The sequence below is a fragment of the Aotus nancymaae genome, unplaced genomic scaffold, assembly GCF_030222135.1.
Source record: "Aotus nancymaae isolate 86718 unplaced genomic scaffold, 86718_ANA_hifiasm-v0.15.2.pri h1tg000003l, whole genome shotgun sequence".
NCBI classification, from domain to species: domain Eukaryota; kingdom Metazoa; phylum Chordata; class Mammalia; order Primates; family Aotidae; genus Aotus; species Aotus nancymaae.
The window spans coordinates 30,312,372-30,324,505 of record NW_026988414.1 but is presented as its reverse complement, the minus strand read 5'-3'; the positions used below and the strand labels follow the sequence as shown (position 1 = coordinate 30,324,505).

General features: G+C 40.6%; 1 protein-coding gene across 2 annotated transcripts in view; it reads right to left on the bottom strand.

Moving 5' to 3' along the window:
• Nucleotides 1–5,891: 5,891 nt before the first annotated feature.
• LOC105727329 (bile acid-CoA:amino acid N-acyltransferase) overlaps nucleotides 5,892–12,134 on the bottom strand; it is a 29,439-nt gene continuing 23,196 nt past the window's right edge. For both annotated transcript variants that reach the window (XM_064379467.1, XM_012467151.3), the window contains exons 3-4: nucleotides 9,703–9,905; nucleotides 5,892–6,528 (exon numbers count right to left, since the gene is read on the bottom strand). In XM_064379467.1, coding sequence (XP_064235537.1) covers nucleotides 5,941–6,528; nucleotides 9,703–9,905 — 791 coding nt within the window. In that variant the 3' untranslated portion in view covers nucleotides 5,892–5,940. The remainder of the gene's footprint in view (nucleotides 6,529–9,702; nucleotides 9,906–12,134) is intronic.

Here is a 12,134-nt window from a genome sequence, read left to right as displayed (position 1 = left end):
CACTTCTACTGTATACAGAGCCCTTCACATTCCATGTGTTCATAAATGATTTTAACTGTACACTCTTCCTCATTCCCACACTCTCATCCTTTTTTCCCAAATCTTTTTTTTTTTCAGTTTTTTTTTTTTCTGTAGTCTCTACAATGTTGTCAGACTGATCTCTGCAAAACTCAAAAGTCAAATTACTCTTCTACTTTAAACTTCCAGTAGCTCCCAGATTCAAGGGTAGAGTCTAAATCCTTTGGCATAGCACTTAAGACCATTTCCAAAGGAGTCACTCCACCATGGAGCCCTAGCGACTCTGCATATATCTACATGGGATGCACAGGCAAAGCTTGGACTGCTATGCGACCTAAATCTAGTAGAATGCCCTGTGATCCTCCCAGGAACATGGCAAAGGAGGAAATCTTCAGAGAAGGCTTCACGAGGTTGTTTCCTCATCTGCCTCTATCTTGTGGGACACCGCCATGAGGCAGTTTTCTGATATACCTCCCAGGTTCCAGAAGAACAAGAGACTTTCCAACTTAATCCCCAGGATTCCATAGGGCAGAACTGCAGCTCTATAGCCATTTAACTGCAGTCTGGAATTGACTGGTCAGCAACAGGGTGTATCACAACTCATGTTGAAGCAATCTGGCTCCTTTTGTTTCGATGCCTTACTTTTGGTGTGTGGGATAAGGACTCACAGGGCTGACATCTTTAGCTTCTCTTGTCTTATTATACGTATAAGTAATAATCTGGCTGAATCTCAAATTGGTTCATTATTTCTTTACCAGCTGAATCTGTAAGTGTTAGACTTGGACGGTCCTCTGTGTTTGGCACCCTTCAGAATCTGATTCAATCAAAGCCTTTAACCTCAATCTATTTACTAGTCTAAACAACTATCTCATCACAAACTTAACATATGACGTTGTAAAAGTCTGCTGCTTTATCTATCCATGCACGGCTAATTAAATTTAATTAATCGAAAAAAATAAAACAGTAAATCTAGTTTCTCAACCACACTAACCACAACTTAATTTCTCAATAACCAGGTGTAACTAGTGGCTACTCTATTTTTTTTTTTTGAGAAGGAGTTTCACTCTTGTTACCCAGGCTGGAGTGCAATGGCACCATCTCGGCTCACCGCAACCTCCGTCTCCTGGGTTTAAGCAATTCTCCCGGGTTTAAGCAATTCTTCCGCCTCAGCCTCCGGAGTAGCTGGGATTATAGGCGCACACCACCATGCCCAGCTAATTTTTGTATTTTTAGTAGAGATGGGATTTCACCTTGTTGACCAGGATGGTCTCGATCTCTTGACCTCGTGATCCACCCGCCTTGGCCTCCCAAAGTGCTGGCATTACAGGCTTGAGCCACCGTGCCCGGCCGTGTGGCTACTCTATTGAACAATGTCAATAGAGAACATTTCTGCCATCAGAGAATGTTCTATTGGATGGCGCTATTCTAGATTGTAAACTCCTCAAGGGCAGAAATTATGCTTTGTTCAGCACTATGTTTCTCAGTTCTTAGAATAGGGCCTAGCGCATATTTACTAAGCAAGTGGCTGCTTAATAAATATTTGATGAATATGTGAAAGAATAAATGATATGCATTAAAGAAAAAAATGAAATTTCTGAGAGAGAATGAATAAAAAAGAATAGAAGCCAACTTGACTGTTTACAGTCTACTTATGAAGATAGGAGACCTTTCAACATCCAATTGAATATATTTTCTCAGCTTCCCCACTTTTTGGCACTGGAAGCCAGGACTCCCTACACCGCAAGGTATTCAGGAGACAAAGGATACAAGGCAGTGGAGAACAAGCGGCATTAACTCTGCTGCCTCCCACAGGATCTCGTTGGAGTGGTTGGGGAGGGAGCCCTTAGCAATATGGAGACAGCCTTATTGGAAGCTGAACATGAAAGCCACGCTGGGGTCAGGGACCTCCAGACTCCCACAGCGAAAGGGATCAAGTCTATATTACTGGGAGACAGTGACCTATTAGAAGCAAGAGAAGTCAAAAACTGGCAGGGCACCAAAAAGAACAGGCAGAAAACAAAGAATGAAAGATTAGAAGATCACCAATGCAGATAAAAATTGCTAACCAAGAAACAAAACTCTTATTCTCTTTAGGGGCCTGTCGCTTTTGTCATCACTGGCCCTTCACCTCTCAACCCAGGTAGAAACACAGCCCCCAGCTCACCTCCCCCTACTCCCCTGCACTAAATGCCAGAGAAAAGCGTTTTGAAAGTCAAGAAACAATCTCTATCAATTCATATTAGCTGGACCCTTACTCTGGCAGCCAAGTTGTGCATGTTGCCTCCAAAATAGTCACCCAACAATCTCTTAGTTAGGTTGATGCATCTGACAAAAATCTGTGTTTCAGAGCAATGAACCACCTCAAGTGATAATTACTGGTCCCTCAGAGAATCAAGTTTCCCTCTGGGATGAGAGAAACAAACACAGCAAGATGAAGGCAGCCTTTCCAGATGCCCTGCAGGCAGATGTATCAGAAAGCAGACCCTCGTTACCCCGCAATGACAGCCCTGACTCCCCAAATACTCACCGTTGAGTTCAGCTGCCAGAGGCAGCCTAAAGCAGGATGGCTTGCTGAACTTAGAAGCCAACTTAGAAGCACTGGATGCTTGCTAATTTATATCCTTTAAAACAGCCCAGCCTACTGAAAGTTGAAATTGTCTGCACAAAAACCATCCACTGCTCCTCTTTTTAAATCCCCAGCGACAGAGCTACCAGCAGATGCTGCTGGAGGGTCTGGGCAGAGTTGTCTCTCTACTCTGCTTTTTAGTTCAGGTGTTCATAATGGAGTCTAACATTTCATCCCATGGCTCAGGTTTCTAAGCCTTTTCTCTTGACTCGCTCAACTCCTGGCTCTAGTCTCCTTTACTTTAGTTCCTTCTGTGTTTCCTCCTTTAAATCAATGGTCTCTGAACAGTTTCCCCTGGAACAATGTCTAAAAGGGCAACTCCCAAATTCCAATTTTAGAAGCAATGTGAGCTGGTGGCATAAGACTCACCTGAGGAGTCTGTTAAGGAAAGATTCCTGGGTCCTGCACCTGAAAGTTCTGACTTGATAGGTCTGAGATAAGGTACTTGCACGTGTATTTTCAACAGGGGTTTCTAATGTGTGTCCCATTCTGGAAACCACTTTTCCAAAGGACAGCAAAAGCTCTCCCAGACAAAAAAGCTACCCAGAACTGGAACTTCTGAAATTCCCATGGTCCGTTGTTAATTTCATCAGCCAATGGCCATTGTCAAAACGTAAAAAATGAGCTAATTTACAGATTGTATACTCTGCTTTAGGCTGTGAATTCCTTAAGGGAGGAGGCTTGCCTTTTCATTTTTGCATCTCTGGCAGCCAATAAGGTATAGTTGGAAGATCACTGTTCTCTGGATTCAGAGAGATTTAGATTAGAACCCTTACTCCTTTACTCTGTGTGACTTACATCAAATTACTTAACTTGCCATGTGCTTCAGCTTTCTAAATTGTAAAATGGGAGTAACATGATGTGATAAAAGTGAAATATAAGACTTGGGAAAAAGGGGTTGATCTTGGAACTCAAAGACATATTGGGATGCCTAGAAAAAGGAGGTATTTTGATACACAGTTCTCATACTGGATGGGAGATACATTGGCCTCCCCTCTGGGGGGGCCTTAGGAAGTTTACAATCATGGCAGAAGGTGAACGGGGAGGAGGTATCTCACATGGCAAGAGAGGAAGCAAGAAAGAGTGTGAGGGTGAAGAGGAGGTGCCACACACTTGAACAGTCAGATCTCTTGAGAACTCATTCACTATCATACTCTCATGAGGACAGTTCCAAGCCATGAGGGATTTGCCTCCGTGACCCAAACACCTCCCACCAAGCTCCAGCTCCAACACTGGGGGTTGTATTTCAGCATGAAATTTGGGCACGACAAATATCCAAACTATATCATCATCTGTAATCATGAATAAGTTAAAATGCCATCATTGTAGCTCTGCAGCCAAATGAAGGCAAACACTAAACAGGCACTTGCTTATTCATACAGGAGTGAGATCATTTAGCTGTGATATTTTTACACTTGAAGAGAACACGTAAAAAGACGTTTCTTGGTGCATAAGAAGGATAAAAATGCAAATGTATGGTGTGTAAGAAGATCATGTTGGCAGCCAGCGTTGGAATAAGACGTGAATCTTGACCCTGTGGTGTTTGTGTAGACTGTACAGATAAATCACAACCAGGAGGGCAAGAAAGTGGAGATGAGAGACAGGATACAGAATTTCCTCAGGATAAAGACTATGAGGCAAATGAAATAGGAGAAGCTGATGAAAAGCAGGTTGATGATGGAGATCAGTATGATCCATCTCAATGGGATGAATTCGCAGATGTTTGTATGTCTCTAGATATTTAACTGACTCACTATATTCCTCAAGGATACTGCATTTGGACATAACACAAATTGACAGAATGGATTGTTGAACTTAAAGGCTTACAAAATGTGGTACATGCTAGATGGTAGTTATGTTGCTATGAGAACCGTATGATCAAAGCCTTATAGCAAAAAAAAATTTTAATATTGGCACAAGACTGTACAGCAAACAACCATGTGGTTGAACTACGTGGAGTCCTCATATATTCAGTCGGATATCAAACTAAAATGTTTTTTATTTATAGGATGTACAATAACTATTTGGGTCTTATGAAAATATAGTACCTGTCCATATAGAGCTCACATTCGTGTGCTACTCTAACATGAATGAAGGAAGTACAGTGACAGTTGGCCCAATCACTCAGTTCATCAAACTACTCAGGCTAGTATGTACTAATAGAGTCGTGTTTCTATTTTCACTTTTTACTTTTATTAATTTTCTTTTTAGTACAGATTTTCAGTAAGGGGCATTTTCAAACTCATTGGTTCCATTTTCTTGTATTTTCCATTAGAATTTGCTTCATAACTTAAACCAAGTCTCTTCTAGTCTTAGTTATTATGTCTCAGTTATGTGCTAATGGGCATGTTTTTAAGAACTGAAGAGGTAATTTACTGGAATGAACTAACTGACGTGCTCCATTCCTTCTTTCCTTTTTGACCTGAATTTTACTACCCCTCAAATGAAAAATGATGTTGCAAATTTACTGTGGTGAAGTTGAAAAATATCACTAAAATAATTAATAGTAACTTTCTCCTGCTGCTCTAATCTGATAAATTGTTACTATATAGTGTTTTCTGACATGGTATTTGATTTTGGTTATCTGTTACTTTGGTGCTATTCTTGTTTGTCTTTTCTTATTTTTGCCAGTGTACTATACCTCAGTCCCATTTAGAAGACCCGATGGTGGCCGGGCGCGGTGGCTCACACCTATAATCTCAGCATTTTGGGAGGCCGAGACGGGTAGATCATGAGGTCAAGAGATCGAGACCATCCTGGTCAACATGGTGAAACCCTGACTCTAGATGGTAGTTATTGCCATGTGCTTCAGCTTTCTGAATATAGAATTCTGGAATATATAATATGTGTGTCCTACTAAAAATACAAAAATTAGCTGGGCATGGTGGCACACGCCTGTAGTCCCAGCTACTCGGGAGGCTGAGGCAGGAGAATTGCATGAACCCAGGAAACGGAGGTTGCGGTGAGCCGAGATCGCGCCATTGCACTCCATCCTGGGTAACAAGAGAGAAACTCCGTCTCAAAAAAAAAAAAAAAAAGAAGACCTGATGGTAGTAAGAAAAGTCATGTAAATAATAAGTAAAATTATTTGTTTTATGATTTATCCACCATGTCCAATTTGGTTAGCTTGTTATGCAGTACAAGTGAAATATCAGGTTTTTACCCTGTGCTCTTTTTAATCAATAAAATTAATTTAAAAATGTGTGTGTTGGGCGGAGGACGTTCCTCCATGAAAATTGAGAGAAAGTCCTGGTAAAGAGATTTGCTTCTTTATTTTCTAGGAATATCTAGTCTTCTTAGAGTTGACTGGTCACATCCGGAATGAGGTGCTTCCTGAGAAATTTCTGGATCTCCTTCCAAGAATGTTCCTGTGCAGCTGCGTGTGGGATCACCTCTCCTCCCCAGTACATCTTCACATCATGCATGATTGAGGCACAGCACAGAGGGGAATAGGGAGGCTCTATCAGGTGGCCTGCCCCAGGGTAAGATAGCAGGGTCCAGTTGTTCTTCCCATGTCTCTTCAGCTGTCCTATGGCTTGTTCAGCATGTGCTCTGCTGTTGAGATTCTTATCATCTTCTCCCACAATGAAGAGGAGATGCCCCTGGGCCTCTTCAATGGGAAAAAAATATTGACTGGCCCCAACTTGAGTTTCCTTAAAAATCTGATGGAACTCCACTAACCCCAAGGCATTGGTGGATATTAATTGTGGAGAATAGGGAAGGGGCGGATAGATCTGACCACGATATACCTGTGGAACGCCACAACTAAAGTTGGTCCCATTAATAAGTACTGCGGCTGTGACTTGTTTTAGATGAATAGCCATAGACAGTCCAATCGTTGCTCCTTTACATACAGAGACTACCCCTATGCCTGAGCCGAAGACCTGAAAATAAAAAATAGAAATGAGAAATTATTCTATCCTTCTTTTAGGAACACTCCACAATCTCGAAAAACCAAAGAACTTCAAAAGCAAGTATTAATCCCACCCACCACCCTAGCTATAGAATTCTGGAATATATAATATGTGTTCAAAAGAAATACTCCAAAAACACGTCAAGCTTTACCGACTGTATATTATGGATTCGGTATTGTGTTCAGTTCTGAGTTTAAAATGCCCTAAAGAAATGCAAATGTAGTAGGGACAATGAGAAATGGCACGTGACTATTGTGAATAATGTGGTCAGGATACAGTGACTGGTAAACTTTCTTGCACCAATTCTGAGCTCCCTTTAGAGGAAAGGGCACCTTGTTGGAAGAGATTGAGAAGGAAAGTGAGATCAGTAGGGAAGAGCATGGAAACTTCAACAGAGGATTCTAGATTTGCTTTGGGTTTTCCAAAAGTTTTCTTATTTTGGAGAAAAATGTCATGAAGGAGGCTTGGCTCAGCTTCCTCCCTCATTGTCAGTCATCAAATAAGCATCCTTAGATCCTCCACCCTACAGCAAGCACTGGTAATCACAGAGAAGAAAGGAACAATCTCTTGTCATTAAGGAACTCACTGCCAGATAGAGAGAAAGGAGGAAAAAAACACAACAGTGATTAAAGTATCATAAATTCTGTGATATAAGAATGCATATAGGCCAGACTGCCAACCCAGATTAGCAAGGAATAATGGCAGGATCAAAGAAAGACTCTCAGAGGAAACGGGCTGCAAAATGAGTCTTCATATCAAAAATGAAAGCCAAGCCTGGGCAACATAGTGAGACCCCATTTCTACAAAACTAAAAAATTTAGCTGGATGTGGCAGTGTGTGCCTGTAGGCCCAGCTACTTGGGAGGTTGAGGTGGAAGGATCACTTGAGCCCAGGAGTTCAAGGCTTCAGTGAACCATGATTGTGCCACTACACCCCAGCCTGGGCAACAGAATGAGACCTTGTCTCAAAAAAAAAAAAGAAAGAAAAAGAAAGCCAACAAGCAGGAACGGTATTCTATGCTGAGTATAGAAGACACTGTTAGTTGCCTACACAGAAGCCATTCTCTACAATTTCAAGGCTAATATGACCTTGATTTTGTCCAGTATAGAAATATATCCAGCCCCAAGGGATAAATTCTGATGGATCCTAATCTATTTCCCTTTCCCAGCCCCTCTTCTAAGGCCAACATATTCTACCTAAAGACTTTGTTTTTGTCCCATGCAAAATGACACAGAATGAGGAAGAGAAAGCCTATGTTTATGGTCATTGTTTTCAGACTAAGATGCTGGCCTGTTGACTTAATTCCTGAAACTGCCGAAGTCATTTTGTGACCTTCAGAGTAAGGCTAGAAAATTGCAGAAATGTCAATCTAATCTCCTTGATCAAAATACTGAGTTTCTAAACCAAAGTTTGAACCACCTATCACCAAACCTGTTATGTAAGAGAATAAGAGACCTTATGTTAATATTGTTTAAGCCACCATCAGCCACTTTTCTGGGAAATGTAGCCAAAACATTCCAAATGTATTCACCATGGGAGAAACACATGCAAAAACTGAGAGGCAATGAAGAGCAAGTCATTTAGAGGAACCACAAGTAGTTCTTCATTACTTGATTTTAGAGTATAAGGTAGGAAATAACATAAGAAGTCTGGAACAGAAAACGCCAACTTTATGGTGCATAGCTTTGAAAGATGTATTAAGCATCTTCAGTTCTTTTCCAAACTAAGGAGGAGAATTAGGACAAATTTTAAGATGGGCATAAGATAAGACTGAATAAGTATGCAGAAGTCAGATCATAGGAAGTTTTGTCTAACATGCTAGGAAGCCTGGCCTGTATCCTGTAATAAATAGGGAGACTCTTAAGCCAAGTGAGTAAAATAGCTGTGCTCTAGGAAGACCCATCTTACAACTCTGACTTGCACAAATGGAGGCAGAAAAGCCATCACTTATTTCACTGGCATAAGCAGGAAATTATGATGTCCTGAACTAAGCTAACACCAGTAAAACTGAAAAGAAAGCCACGTGTTCATGAGTTATTTTTGAGTATTGAGGGTATTGCTCCCATTACCAATTTGGTTGGAAATTCAAAGGAGAAGGAGTTAAAGAAAATTGTTTCTTGTGCCACAAAATAAAGCTCTGATTCTCCTCGAGCACTGGCTCCTGGTGAGGACAGAGTCTCAGAGAGAAGCATCACTTTTCTAAAACCTTTGTTGACTTCCTGTATTTATTTTAATTGATCTCCTATATTTTAAAGGCATTTTATAAACCAATGTTTGGGATAGTTTCCCTACTACTTAGAAACACATGAATCAATATACAATTCATGCCAAACCAATGGAAATGTGAGATATTCTTAGGGTAAGAGAGAAAAAAACTAAACAAATGGAATGAGTTATATGTACTCTCTATTTCCTACCCTCTGTATTTAAGAGGGGTGGCTTAAATCAAAAGATCCTTTCGGGCTCTGAAATTCTGTATTTTTTAATTTTAATTTTAATTTATTTATTTTTATTTTTATTTTTTGAGACTGAGTCTCGCTCTGTTGCTCAGGCTGGAGTGCAGTGGTGCAATCTCAGCTCACTGCAAACTCTGCCTCCCAGGTTCAAGCAATTCTCCTGCCTCAGCCTCTCCAGCTGGGACTACAGGCATCTGCTACCACACCCAGCTATTTTTTTAGTATTTATAGAGACAGAGTTTGACTATGTTGCCCAGGCTGGTCTTGAACTGTTGGCTTCTATTGATCCTCTCATCTTGGCCTCACAGAGTGCTAGAATTACAAGCTTTAGACATCACACCCAGCCAGTCCCTTTTTAAAAAATAACCATAATATCCTATGACTTCTCTTAACTTCCAAGTATGATTCTCTCTCAGTGAACTTGAAATTCTATTCATGCCCATGTTATTTATAATTCACATGATTTATTTCTTATCCAGTGTCTTTTCCTCAGAAAGACAAAATGCATAGGAAGTTAGCCTGTGCCTATCGTAGTATCAAAAGGCACTGGCTTCTAGCCAAGTGCCAGATCATGCCACTGTACTCCAGCCTGGGTGACAGAGCAAGACCTTGTCTCTTAAAATAAAAAAATTTAAAATAAATTTTAAAAAAAACCAGGGATTCAAACCTACTGAAAAGTAAAAATTACCTTAGGATGTCTCAGGAGAAAGTTGGCAGCCTCCTCAAAATATTCCAAATCTGTCACTTCTGGATTGGAGGGCAGGTCTTCATAGTCATGGTAAGCCAAGGCCAAGGAGGCAAAGCCACGACTAGCTAGCAGACTGGCCCGAATTTCAACCAGCCCACCGAAATCACCAAACAAATCAATTACCCCTGGGAATTGACCCTCTCCTGAAAAATAACAAAACAAAACAGAATTGTACATGAAGAGAAGGTGTGAAAAAGATAATAAAAACATGAGAACACAAAGCAGAAATGCAAAATTACATTTCAAATGTAATTTTGAAATTAACATTTAAATTTTCAAGTATAGTTCCAACACTTTTAGCCTTCTATCTGAGGCAGAATTAAGGCCCATTGAATATATAATGGAATACAACACCTAAATGTTTGGGAACTATATTCACTGACATATTTACTCTCTGCAGCTGAGGAGATGGAAATTCACAGTAGTTTCTATACTCTTGTTGTAAAGAAAGGCATAGAAATTAGGCCAGGCTTCTTTTTTTGTTGTTTGTTGTTTTTGAGACGGAGTCTCACTCTGTCGCCCAGGCTGGAGTACGAGGGCGCAGTCTCGGCTCACTGCAACCTCTGCCCCTGCGTTCAAGCAATTCTCCTGGCTCAGCATTCTGAGAATCTGGGACTACAGGTGTGCACCACCATGCCCAACGAAGTTTTTTTGTAGTTTTGGTAGAGACAGGGTTTCACCATGTTGGTCAGGCTGGTCTTGAACTCCTGACCTCGTGAGCCGCCCACCTCGGCCTCCCAAAGTGTTGGAATTATAGGCATGGGCCACCATGCCCAACCAAGGCCAAGGCTTCCTAACCTATAAAGAAGTTTACAAATAGGCTTTAGGAAATCCATGAAGATCCTGAAATTACAATCTATGCTAAATATGGTGTACATATATATATTTATAGGTAAATTTTACTTATGAGAGGTTCCACAGGTTTAACTTGGTTCTCAAAGAAATATACGGTTCAAAAAAATTTTCGAAATGGTTGTATTCACTAAAATCCTGACTTAACACTTCTCTGTTACATTCATTTGACTATACAATGATGAAATCTTACACCTAAGCATGTGTAAATGATGAGCCCTTTTATTCAATAACACCATGCTCATTTTCTGCAGGCTGACACATGGTAAAAAGTAGGGACGGCCAGAGTATTGCTCTATACTCACTCCATGTAGGCCATTTTTTCCAAAACAAAGCAGAACCGACACACTGAAAGAAATTTACAATGCACTTATTAGGGATATTCTATTCTTTTATAGGTGGTTTTAATGAAGACAGACCAATCCTATCCATGTTTGAAAGGAGTGGCTTGATTTAAAGGGGTACTGGGAATTTTTTTTAATTACTATAACTAATTACATTGAATAAAGAAGAAATAAAGTGATGTTGAATATATCTTAGTTATAAATTATCATTTGCATAAATAGGACGTTTTGACCTTCTGATTCACAAGAATGGGGAGTACTTAAAAGTACTGAGTCTTTTATCTTGGAAGAATGTTGCCATCAAGAAATATTTGTGGGCCGGGCGCGGTGGCTCAGGCCTGTAATTCCAGCACTTTGGGAGGCCGAGGGGGGTGGATCACGAGGTCAAGAGATCGAGACCATCCTGATCAACAAGGTGAAACCCCGTCTCTACTAAAAAATACAAAAATTAGCTGGGCATGGTGGCGCACGCCTGTAGTCCCAGCTACTCGGGAGGCTGAGGCAGGAGAATTGCTTGAACCCAGGAGGCGGAGGTTGCGGTGAGCCGAGATCGCGCCATTGCACTCCAGCCTGGGTAACAAGAGCAAAACTCCGTCTCAAAAAAAAAAAGAAAAAGAAAAAAAAGAAATATTTGTGATCTGGCTCAACCTCCTTATGACCTCACACAACTCAACTCTCTTTTGTTTCCCCTATAGAAAACACACTTGAAGCAAGAGACCCAGCACATGCATCGTTCAAGAGGGTTCACAAACAGCACGCTCTACGCCAGCACATCATTCCAAGATGGAAGGCCTGCACCAATAAACAGATTTTTAACTGGGGTGGGATAATAGAGGCACAGCAATTTGTGCTATTTAATTCTTGGTTTCTACACATAATAAAGTGGTCTACATGCTATTTACTGGGTATTTTAAAAATTCAAATTTATCTGAACAAATGCATGGGTTGTGGTGAATTTGGAAAGGAAAGCTTTTATTGCTTCTTTTCTTCTGAGAAATGAACTTTGCTTTATTTGGCCCCACAATAAACTCTGAGAAATGTACCAAGAGATGTTTAAACAAGTTATTTATTGGTATTTGGAGATTTCTGTGGGAAACTGTGAGTGTTCCAATAAGTTTTATAGCCATTAGGAAGCATGTTATATTATCTGATTTATGGAATAGTCTATAAATATGT